Below are 13,115 nucleotides of genomic sequence, written 5' to 3' on the forward strand. Positions count from 1 at the left end.
TTTAAGAAATGACCGGTTCTACTGACCACAGAGGATGACTGGTTTGCTCATTGACGGCTTTTTTATTCTCCAAACGACACGTTTGCAACACGCGACCCATGTGCTCCAAAAGCCAGCGCTACTTAACAGAGTGACGAAAAGAGTAGTTAAGATAGGAAGTCCAGGATGTAATATAATTTAAGACAACGACCATACCCAACGACGTCGCCCGCGAGAGCGAAACGCGACTCTCCGGCTAGAGTGATTCCTCCAACTAGTAGAGTAAACAGGGGAGACTAAAGGTCTGGCCACGGAACAACGCTGCTAGCGGCCGGCCTAAACGGCACTTAGCTACTGATCCACAGTATTTATAACAGATGTACAATTAATCTTCTGCAAAGTCGAGATAATGAACAGAATAAACAAGCTTGGGGACCGACTCTGTATTTAAAAAACGAATGGCAGTACACGATTGACTTCAGTATGTTTGTGTGTGGTTTCCCTTTAGTCGAACCACTGCATAAGGTATATTGTCCCCGTCTCCTAGTCTTCCTCGACTACACAGAAGCAATCTGGTTCGAGACACTTTGCGTGGTATGTTTGGTATGGATATCATTTTCACCCTCCAGTAAACGACAGAGCTCTGGGGTTCCGGCTCCCAGCGGCGGTACGGAAGAGGTGTGACTCAAATCGCCTTCGGTAAAGAGCAGATCTGTTAAGTTACCATACCTTACATCGAAGATGTTTATACAGGATGTTCACCCTAAAATGGTGCAGAACTCTGTTTTCCTTTTTTTAAATGACATGAAGTTTAGAGTTTATGTAGCAGCATGTTGAATTCTGGTACTTCTTTTCACCATAGATTGGTCAAAATGTTGCCTAAGTGGCAACTAACATGCTCACATTACAATACTAAATGCTATTTTTTTTTTTTATTGCAGGTTACCATGTTGACCATCTTAGTTTAACATGTTGGCATGCTAATATTTCTTAGTTAGCACTAAATACATAGTACAGAGGGGTCGTATTTGGTCACAAACCAAAGTATTGGTAAATTAACGATGAAAATGAGATGAAACGCTACTACAATTCATCCAGAGGGGCACATGAATGTCTCTGCCAGATTCCATTGCAATCCATCCTAAAGTTGTTGAGACATTTCACCTAAAACCAAAAATGTCAGCCTTGTGGTGGAACTAGAGGAAAAGCCAGGCGATTACCAAAGTAAGGAGATATTAAATTAGGACTTGAGTATCTGTATAACATTTCATGGCTATGAAATAGCAGTTGGATAGTTGTTGAAATAGTTCAATCTCTACCAAAGTGAAAGACTGACAGCTTTTGTTTAAAAATACACTAACCAAAGGACACTTTTTTTTTTCGTTTCCATTTCCTTTTTTTCTGTGGTTACATTGTTCTGCTGTCTTACAGAGTACAGTTGCATCGATACTTGTTACTGACGTTTCTTTTCTCTTGTTTTTATTTGCATATTTGGAGTTGAGGTAATCCAAAAGTAACGGAAATAAATCAAGTTACGTTACTTTAATATTGTGATACTTGGATTAATTACTGACTACAATTTTAAATAGGTAATTAGTGATCGCAACAGATTACATTTTCAGTGTAATCCTCCCATCCCTACTAGAAACACACCGCTAGAGCTCACTTGCATTTTGCACTGATATCACAGACAGGCCCTTTCTATTAGGATGATTGTTTATTCTATCCAAAACCCTAAACAGCATTTTGAAATTGGTGATTTTCTGTAAGTGCATTTGTACTAAATTATTTGTGCTTGTGTGGGTGAGTAGAGTAGAGTTGTTATTCATCTTACATACTAATAGTGTGCATTCATCCCTGAAGTTCTATAATGACAAGAAGGTGCAACTGTTTTATTCAAGTTATCTGAAGGTAAATTACATAAACTGTTGCAATAGCAGTGTCCCATGTGTTGAAAAGGTTTTTATAGCCAAAGCTTATTTCCAACTCCAATCCCCTGATGGGAACACTTTGGATAATTAGCTGACTTTTGCACAGGTTCTTTTCCTTTTCAATTTCAAGTTTTTTATTATTAACTTGTTGCTTGTTGAGCTCAGTCGCCCCCTTTTTCTTGTTGTTTATTAGAAACAGTAGTGGAGATGTGGAGAGAGAGCAGAAGGAAGCAGAACACAATAGTCATAGTAATAGCCAACGCTGGAGATACGGTCATCTGAGTGGTTACATAAGCCCCTCATACATAAAAACATTGTAACCGTTTGCTGCCTTTATGCAGGAATGTGACTGCTTTTGTTGGAGCCACGTTGAAGGATTTACAGCTCTTCTGGCAATTTATACATGGAAAACCACATGCCACACAAGGTGAAAATTGTCTGAGCATTTGCAAGCTAAGGTACACGTGGGGTGGGGGGATGGATTGTCTATAGATGTTGGTGGTACTATTTCTGTTTTTATGTGTTCAGCTTGTGATGAATATAAATAACTGGATATAAAAGAAAGAATCAACCAAGTCTTCCTCTGACATACTGATAAGCTATGCATTTAAGTCACTGTAAGACATTTAGGTATGGGAAAAGGATCCATCATGATATAAGATCACTTCTTTGAGATTCAGCTTCAGGTGTGATTAAACTAGACAACATACTCTATTCATTTGGGGCTCATGAGGGCCGCTGTCCATGACTATTAATTGTCTGTAGAAAAATACTTGATGAGAACAACTTGCCAATGAAGGATAACAGTAATAAGAGAAGAAGGTTCATTTATCACACTGCACCATGGAGATCTACAGGGATAGAGATTATATTTCCGATAGCACGTCCTGGCAGAAGCTGCTGGGTGTATTGTCCTTAGTTCATAAAACAGAAAAAAGTAAGGGTGCCCAGAGGAGCTTGTGAGCCTTGATTAGTTTCTATACCTTTAAACTTGTGGTATAGTGCAGTGTGTTCAGTTCAGTCAGTGTGATTTGAGAGATAAAACTGGACTGTATCTCCAGTCCCATGTCATAAGAGAAGCTGATTGCATAATGGGGGCACCAGACACTTGAAAAGATGTGGAATTTGCATCATAATGAGAATACAATTATATGTAAGTAATTAGTCTTCTTACATCCATTTGAAGCAGGAGAAATGAGACAAGTGGGGGAAATGAGATGTGCTTTTAATACAGCTGGTTACATGATGCTACTCCTTCCCATTGTCTGTGTCCGTTTTTGATGGTGAGAATAATTAACTGCCTTTTCTTGAGTCTGTAGCGCTCTGTACCTTAATATGTATTAATGCAGTTGGCATAACAATCCCTTTTACATTCTTCTTACATTTTAATTAGTGGACACTGTGGGGATATTGCTGAAAAAAGGATTTAATATTACTACTACTATAATTGTCATTTTACAACACCTTTATGTATATAGGCGTTTATATATATTATTTACAATTGATTAATAAGTCATACAAATAAAAAAATAAAATTTTGCATGATGAAGTGCTGCGGATGAATTTAGCAGTCCTACGGCCTGAGGGAAGTAGCTGTCTTTAAGTCTGGTCCTAAGGCAGCAGAAGCATTTGTACCTCTTTTCAGATGGCAGCAGGGTGAACAGGCTGTGGCTACTGTTTTTTAGTATCCTTTGGGCTCTGTGCAGGCTCCTCACCTCACCTAAATCAACCATGTCATGAGTGGACAAAGATTTATTGTGGCCTATCCTAAGACAGTATAACGTACTGCCAGTTGAGCTGTTCTCATTGGCTGCGCAGTTTCGACTCGTGAGTAGCAGGAAACAATGGTGGCTCGCCTAGTCACACGCAATCTCATATTACAGCTAAACAGTACACTAAAATATGTTTCTGAAATAATTTTAGGTGTAAACTAGGCAACGCAGTAACATAATCCTGCTTTGTATTTGATCAGCACTGCCTAGTTTGACAGTTTGATCTGAGTTTCATGCAGTGAGCTGGACAGATTCACTAAGAGTGACTTCTCAATCATAAGGTAGCCACCAGCCACACCCAAAAGCATACGCTGATTTATCTTCTATTATACTTTGAATTGAACCATAATTTACTAAATGAAAATCATAATGTATGGAAGAAGACTTGAAACTAGCGATTGAGACCATAAACTCATTAGTAAAATGTTTACTGAGCAAATAAATCAAGTTATAAGTCGGGTCCTTATTAATAGTATCTTTTTTTATTGCATCCACTGGAGCTCCCCCTGCTGGCCTTTACATAGAATGCAGGTTTTAAGACACTTGCATTGGCTTCACTTTTTAGACCCGGAATCTCTGTCCATTACATATATGTCAATGCTCGGTACACTGACTAGTTAATTCTTGCACAGTAGGTCATCTGATCATGAAATAATGTGAAATTTGTTCACAGGCAAACATTAAATTCAACATAAATGGAGGATACAGTTTCCAGTAATAAGTGAGTTCCATGAACTTGCATAGGACATTATTAGGAATACTAGTGATTTTCATTATATAACAGAGATGGGAACTTGAATTTCCCTTATTATCATGTGTAACATTACGCATGTGGCCACAGATGATTAACCTCTCGTTCACACAGCATGCATGAGCAGTGTGTGAGTGTTGCCTTGCTGAGCTGCTGCAGCTCATGCAGCTATGGTGTCCACACAGAGTGCATTTCTGCTGTAACTTTGTTGCTGTCGACCATAGGGCTATCTGTCTGCTCTAACCTGTTAATATGGGTGGGATAAAAAGCAAGATGTCCCACCATAGACACACGCTGCAGATAAAGGCACTGTGGGTTTAAACTGCAGCAATGACACCATGGGGAGCACACCTGCAGCTGCTGGGCTGTTTCTCATAACCTTTGACTACAGTAACTTCACACAAGGCCCAAACAAAAGATTTACTAAATGCAACATCAAAAAAAAGTTATCAGTTTATTGATTCCTGTAGGGAAATGTATTCTCTGCATTTAACCCATCCTAAGTACTAGGAGTAATTGGGCAGCCATTGTGCGGCACCTGGGGCCAACTCCAGATCTGAGCTGGAGAATTGACCGGGAAACTGGAGCACCCAGAGAAAACCCATGCACACGGGAAAGAACAAAATTCACATCCACCTTTATCTGGTACCTGAAAACACACCCAGATAGGTGAGTCACTTGGACGGTTAGCAAACATGTTTATCTCAGCATCAGCTATCGAACATTAGCTTGCTTCTAGCTTTGGAGCTAAGGGTGGTTAACTTGATTAGAGTGGCGTTCACTGCACTTTGTGTGCTTGCTATACTTGTTCACATGTTTACTTTGCTATAAAAATGGTCAGGTAACATAATCATCCACGTTCCGCTGCCTCCATCTGCTGGCTGACGTTAAACCGAGAGAAAGACCACGTTAGTGTCGGCTACAATAGGGGTCCAGGTTTATTGTCGACCATGTGACGTTACAGGCTTAGAGACGTTCTATGTAAGGGCCAGCAGGGGGATGAAATAAAAAACGATACCACGCGTCTTTGTTATGGAATAATCCTTTTTAAAAGAATACTATAATAAATAAATGAATGAATAAAATAATAATTAGCCAGCTTTAATTCAAAACAATGTTTTCTTCTCAAGGCTCTCCTTTATAATTTAATATATAATTTATACTTTAGAGAGTTAAAAATACCATTTTGTGGATAGTGGCATTAATGTGAACCAGGTAGGTGAAGTGTTTCCTTGTATTACAACTACTCTGTACAATGTGTCTCATGAAGAGCCCTTAAACAAGGTATAAGGTCAAGTGTGTAATAGTTCCAAATTCAGTGAAATATGTGCTGGCAGATAGGAACACAAGTTTATTTACTGCACTGAAGGATCACTCATGTGTATATACTGTATGTATGTGTGAAAGAGTTTCAAGATTCAGTATGCATTCTTTTCCTCTCGTTTTTTACTTTTGCACTCTGCCTCCAACCAGATAGATGTAGTTTTATCTCACTTTTGCAGAGCTACACCTATGGTAAAATAATAGTCACAGGGGCAAGATAATCAAACTTTGATAGCCAATCTTTTAGTGAGCAGACCTGGGAACTGCAAAGCAAAGCACTAGCAGGAGGAAAGGGTAATGAAATCAGGTGGATGGATGGGAATATTGCCTGACTGGATGGCTTGTGTGCTGCTGAGTGATAGCCTAGTAAAAAAATGGAGTCAGCGATATTTCCAGTGATTTAAACCAATTGCCTAAGATGGAGCTCATTCCAAACCAGCAGGCAACCGAGGCAGATAGATAGAAGAAGTAAAAAACAAACTACACCCTATAGGGTTGTTACAACGATGGCACATTGGGCGATGGACAAACTGAGGCGGCTCATTGGTCAGCTGTCGAGCTCCCGGCTTTGGCTGGATGGCTGGTTCATTGGCGGACAAAGTAATGAGGTGGATGGCAGCTTTACAAGACTCAGCGGTCTGCTCCACTCATTTGCTTACTGATACATTAGCTCGACCAACTGGCTAGTTTGTTTATCTGACTCACCTCCTGTCTGTGTGCTCGGGACAATCCATGCCTTTAATTTCCCCACCACACCTGAGATTCTCTCTCCGGCGTCCGCCTCTTAACCTCCTGATGCGCTGTAAACCGCAATCTTCTTCTTGGTCAGATGATGAGAGCGCGTTAGCCATTAATCTAAGTGTGAAATAGCCTGTGGAAACTCCAGCTCTATGACAGTGCTGAGTTGCTGGAGTGTCAAGGCCTGAAGGACTTAAATCGGATTTGGCACAGCTCTGAACATACAATCTCACTCCTTCCTGCGTCTGCTGTGTGAGGGTTCATAGAGGATTTACGTTTATTTGCTGTTAGAAACTCACATTATTTTCTTATTGATTACATTCTATGATCAGTCAAAAGCCTGTTTACTTGAGGCTTTGGTTATGACCTGAGCAAAGCCACTTGAAAAACATAAAACAAGACTCTTGCCTCTGGCTTTTCCCCTGGAGTCCTCAGAGCAGAACAGCAATGTACAGTATGAAGCAGATAACCACAACATCCGGAGCACAGCATGACATCCTAAAATGAATAGGAATCGCATTTCCTATTCCTAAGTACAGATAAAACGCTGAATCTCATCATTCATGCTGTTGCACATGAAATCAAAATTGTACCTTTAAACAGTGATATCACATCATATACCCAGTGAACATGTGTGCGGAATAATTGTGTTTACATGCATCATAACAGGATGATTAAGCTCATTAACAGAATGTGCGCATTTGTATAAATTCTCAGTTAAGGTTCCACAGGGGAAAGAAATGAGGCACATTTCTCTCAGATTTCTCTAACACAAAATGTATTTCAACCTTCTCTTACAGAACCTGACTTTTGCTCCTCATGACAAGAGGTCATTTAATTTTGTTTGTTTGATTAGGTCTGGTTTGGTTGATTAGCTTTTTATGGACAGACAAAGGCAGCTCCACAACATCGCATCTAAAGGAGAGCACTGTCTCTGCAGGAGGATGTGACATTCAGCGCCACTTGATGATAATCGCTATGACAAAACTAATCATGCTGCCAACTCCAATAATATAATGCCTGGCTCTTCAACAACCCCGTATGTGACAAAATAGAGTTGAAGGCATGTATACAGACATACATGCCATAAACACCCACACAGAGACAGAGGCCGTGCTGATGTTTTCTCACACACAAACCAGCACCTCATGTATACACACTGAATCCACAGTGACCTTGCAGATTGTCTGGGTTGATAATGTTCACACATAACTTTTTGAATACATTTAAATTTTAGACGAAATCTGAAGTGACATTCTGTGCCAGCTCAAACTTTCCTCAACGTTAGGAAGCAGCCTCCGTAAATCACCTCTTTTTTTTTTTAGATGAAAGAATCAAAGCTTGCTTCACTGCATTCACGGCAATCCCAATCCCAGTGTGAAGATATAAAATGGTGTGGGAACAGGTTTCAGTCCATTTTAATTCCCTCGACACTTGGTGATACGTAGCACCATATGTCAAGAGCGTGGCCACTTGCTGAGTGAGGGGGCAGGGTCAGAGAGGAACTGAAACACACAAGGAAAATGAAACACACCTGCTCTTAAGCAAGCCAAATGATTCATTGAAAACGGAGGAATAAAAGATGGCTTTCATTAAATATCATAAAATGTAACAGTAATAATATAAATGCATAATTGCATATGATTATACAGTATATTCCATCATGCATTGTACATAAAAAATGTAGAATATTCCAATGCATGCTCCTTTTTTTTTTTTTTGCTCCCTCGTCCCCTCAGCCTTCAATCTGTCAGTCTTACAGAACTCCACTCCAGTTTTCATCAGTTTTTTAAGGGATTTCCCATGAGGAAAAACAACAAGGAAAACATCAAGTTCTTCCTAAGAGACATTAGTGGACATTTATTTTGTTAAACACAGCAGGGTACACATTTTGGTGTGCATACTGGCTCACTGATATGCCATACTAGGACAGTTAAACTGGAACAGAGTCAATGTTAATCTTATTAATTATACCTGTGATTTCATTTTATTGCAATAACAAGTCAAAATGTCTGCTGTGACATCTCAATCCATCACCAAATAGGCTACACATATACACAATAGGCTGACAAAGCACCTTGTGGCTGATATATGTTCGATGTCTCAATAATATGTTTTTAAAAGCAGTCATTTGGTAATAAATCATAGTAGGAAGTAAAAACTATAGTTGCAAATAGTTGCTGAATTTTAGTTATGTCTGCTCTGATAGTCCACTTTTTCTGATTCATTTTTATTGTTTGATGTTTGTGCTTCTGACTGTACAGAAAAGAAAAGCTGTAGTGTGTTTCAGGTTTAAAATGATGAAGATCTACTTGTATTTAAAGAAACAACAGACCACATTGTAGATGATACTTTATTTAGATACAAGAAAAAAATGCATTTAGTGAGATTCAGAGTTTCATTTTATTCCATTGACAATGCACTGATTAACAGTAAAATTATATGTATTGTGTTACGTGTCGTCCATAAAGTAGACATTTTCGTCTGTACATGAGATTGCAAGAAATTTTGTTTCAAGAATAGAATACAAGTTCAGTCATGATGGAGTCATAAGTCATGTAAACAAAAAAAATATTTAAAAAAGCGAGTTTGACGGTATCGTGTGTACAGATCATTGACAGCATCGAATTCATTTTATTTGAATTTACCTTCAAGAGTACCGGTATATTCTCTATGGTGCACCAAGTGTCGACTGCTGCAATGCATTATGTCTTAAGCTTCTTATTAAATTAATGCCACACAATGTGTTCAATAAATATAATTACCACAACTGACAGTTTGCTGAGTTACTGTTGCTAAGCAACAGGTAAATTTAGAATTTTTGTTTACTTTTGAAACAATGGGTCTTTCATTTCAAACAGATGTAGACCTCACCGTGAGCTAAAGTGCAAACTGTTGCTGGCAGATTTTTATCAACTGTAGCGAACTCTGGTGGACTTTTAATGTTTCCAACTGACTGATTTCTAATCTGGTAACGGTTGCTACTGTATACACGAATCCGGGAGGTACTGGAAGTAAACAAGTCGCCATGGACGCTGTGGCGTCTCTCTACAGCACGCACGTGTTTGAATGCAAGCTGTCCTGAGAAGTGTACAATTTTCTACTTTTCTCTTTCCTTTCTAAATAACGTTACGCTTACAACGATGTACAACGAATCGAAATCGGGTAGAACCTGTGCAGTAATCAGCTGCTCCAACTTTGGAAAAAAAAATTAATGAGAACCACACAAGCCTTCATTTAGACTGACACCACACACTTTAGATTGCCTGGGCGTGCAGCCTAATATATTAATATTAGATAAGTGATTCCAAAAACAGACTGTATGTCAGTCAAAACAAACAAATTACATATAAAACGTTCTATGAAATTAAACTCTGCATTAATGTTTTTAATTAATTAATTAATTTAAGGTTTTGCACACATTATTTTCTGATTAATATCTCTTGAGTTAACAAGGCAGATTCAATATGACAAAAATTATATTTAGAAGCACAATGACTTGCTGGTCCATCATCATCTTCAGAAATCGTTTTCTGACAAATTATCTTCACATAAAAGCAAGAGAATACTTACAGTATTTTACATGGGAGAATAATACAATCATGTTCTTTTTAACAGCTTGTTAGAAAAATACTGGTACACAGAATATCGAGTAGAGCTACTGTAAAGGCAACTGGCAAGTAAAGCACAACACGTAAGCACAAGCAATTGTAAAGACTACAACAGATGTACAATCCTGCTTAGGTCACTTGTTAAAGTCTAAAGGAGAAGTGACTACATTAAAACCCATACGCCGGGTAATGCCTGTTGTAAGCTGTAGTTAATCATACACCGGTAGTACCATATGTTCGCACTATATGCCACAAAAGCACACACTGTGCAAACATGCTGATGTGTCTTCTTTGCTGGTTTAGAGGATCCACAGTTCCACAAGGATCCAGTGCGATAAACACAGCTGGTTTTCCTTCTGTACATTCAGAAGTTAGTCGAATTCAGCAGAGGGAACATACAATGTTTTACTGTATATGACTGCTCAATGATAAGTCCATAAACAGGGTAGAAAACTTCTTTACAGAGACTAAATAAAAATAGAAGGAGATAAGAGGCAATAAATGGCAACAAGTCTAAAATCAGATTAGATCTTATACTGTGCAGTTACCGCCATTAATCCATATTTCCTCTCAGACGTGTAAATAATTGAAAAAGGAAACATCAGGAAGTAAACTGACAGATTGCGTTGAAGTCATATGAACTCTGCAAACATATGACAATTAATTGATCTCTTTTTATTTTTTTACAGCCTGGAGAATTAGAGACAGGATGAGGGTTAGGTTTAGATCAATGAGGCAGCTTTGTACAGAGCGGGCAGAACAAAACAACATTGAATTATTGTCTTGAGTAAGTAGTTTTTACATTTTTATGTATTATTCTATACATTTCTCTTTCTTTACTGCACATTTTCAGACTGTGTAGTCTATATTGTCAAAAACTAGATCAGAATTTTGTTAAACTGTAATAGCATTAATGCACAATTTAGTCCAGCAACTTCTTGGTTTTCTGTTTAATTCGTTCCTGTATCTGTTTCAGTAAGAGTAAAAGCCTTGCACAGCCATGCAGTTAGTAATAGTTAGACTGGTTGGCAGGTGAATGGCCTGACCTGATGCAGCGCTGCAGTTAAGCTGGCAACACATCGTCAAAATGGTCTGTGCTATTGAGTCTCAGTCATGTCCTGGGTTGTTTGTATGTACGTGTGGTTTGTGTGTGGTCAGAGCCCTGTGGTGACCTGCGTGACCTCTGAGTTGAGGTCGTCGTTGGCAACGCCGCCACAACAGCGAGAATCCATCGACGACCCCTCCAAGGCTAGTCATACCTGCAGAGAGAAAGTGTGTTGAATGTTATGTTGTATGCATGTTATTTACGTTAAGTACCCTTGCATGAATATCAGCCATATTGCTAAAATAAATGAATTTAAAGTAGCCATTTAACAAATGTTTATTAGCTTTCTTGCTAAGAGTAAAAAAAGAAGATAGAGAAGAGATTGATACCACTCTCATGTCTTTATGCTAATTTTATTTAATCCGTACAAAAACAACAATTTGTGGTTTTATGGGAGGATATTTGGCAGATTATTTCTTGGCCTGGTAAAGTGGCAACCTTATGTTGATGATAAGTCTTGTGCTAAACTAAGCTACGATCAGCTGCTGACTGTAGCATCATATTTACTATGGATAAACAAGTACACCATTACCGTATACACTGATCAGCCATAACATTATGACCACCTGGGCACCCAGTAGCTCATCTGATTGGACCACAAGGGCCAGCCTACGCTCCCCACATAATTTCTGCCTGAAACTGTTATGGGTTGATCAGAAGTTGAAACATTTTACTATGATGATACTCATACTTAACACATACTAAACACATTATTTGTACAGTATACCAATTGTAGCCGTGTACTCACTCAACCCTAATATTTACTGCAGAGACATGAGAGAAGCATTGATCTTCTCATCTCTCAGAAGAAAGCCAGTAGGTAGATACACGTACTGGCATGTATACACACAGACAACATCTACCTGTTGATTGGACCTTTCTCCTGTGTTTGCACTGTTGTGTTCGCGCTGTGGGACCTTGCGGCTAGTGGCTCCGGTCCGGGACGAGTTCTGCATCTCCAACACTGATGGACTCGGGGTGCAGAACTCACGGAAACAACGTTTGAAGTTCTCATCCAGGTAGCCATAAAGAACTGGGTTCAGACTACTGCAGGGGGGCAAAAACAAGGTCACAGTTTAACACCAGAAAATCAGCTTCCCCATGAACTCGTCAACATAATTTTCACCTTTATATACAGTATAATGTGTGCTGTGTAAAGTACCAGTCAACTTAAGTTATTGTATAACGTGTACCAACAAATGTACATTATTAAAAAGTCAATACCATTTCCTCTTATCTGTAAAGCACACAATTTTTCTGCATCCTGTTATTGCCAATTACCCAGGCTTCCAATCTAAAATAGCACCACTCAACTTGTTGCATTTCATTGATAAAACTGAATACTCCTTGTGTGCAAATGCAGGAGAGCGACTGCCATAAGAAAAATACAGGTGTGGCAGTAGTACACACACCTCCACAAATTAAAAATGACAGCAACCAGAGTTCCAAGTAGTTTTTTTAAAACTATCAGTCAGAAAATCAAGCAAATTGTCACGTTTGGGAAGCAGTGACCAGCAAAACCCTCGTTTTTTTATAATTATAATAATTATACCAGAATTTTTGGGACTGATAGTTTTGATACTAGAGTGAATATGTTTGCCTAAAGCCACTGCCGGATGCATACCTGTTGGTGTAGCCCAGAGCGATGCAAAAGTGCCAGGTGATAGTCTGCAGTGTGGAGCTGGGGATATTAATCAGAGCTGTGATAATGACAAAGATGTGGATAGGTGTCCAGCAGACGATAAAGACGGCAACCACCACCAGGACCATGCGGGTGATCCGACGCAGGTTCCTGTCCTTTTCCTGTGTGTGTGTGAAAGAGTTAGGTGGTTTAGTGTTGGGGATAAGAGGGAGTGCAAGATGAATGTTGGAGAGGAAGAGGAAGGAGTGCAAGATGAGTGTTGG

General features: G+C 39.1%; 1 protein-coding gene across 1 annotated transcript in view; it reads right to left on the reverse strand.

Moving 5' to 3' along the window:
• Positions 1–4,939: 4,939 nt before the first annotated feature.
• The window catches only part of oprm1 (opioid receptor, mu 1), a 29,164-nt gene continuing 20,988 nt past the window's right edge, over positions 4,940–13,115 (reverse strand). The window contains exons 4-6 of the mRNA XM_035663824.1: positions 12,835–13,013; positions 12,074–12,257; positions 4,940–5,014 (exon numbers count right to left, since the gene is read on the reverse strand). Coding sequence (XP_035519717.1) covers positions 4,940–5,014; positions 12,074–12,257; positions 12,835–13,013 — 438 coding nt within the window. The remainder of the gene's footprint in view (positions 5,015–12,073; positions 12,258–12,834; positions 13,014–13,115) is intronic.

The sequence above is a fragment of the Morone saxatilis genome, unplaced genomic scaffold, assembly GCF_004916995.1.
Source record: "Morone saxatilis isolate NCDOM2014 unplaced genomic scaffold, NCSU_SB_2.0 Contig19, whole genome shotgun sequence".
NCBI classification, from domain to species: Eukaryota; Metazoa; Chordata; class Actinopteri; family Moronidae; genus Morone; species Morone saxatilis.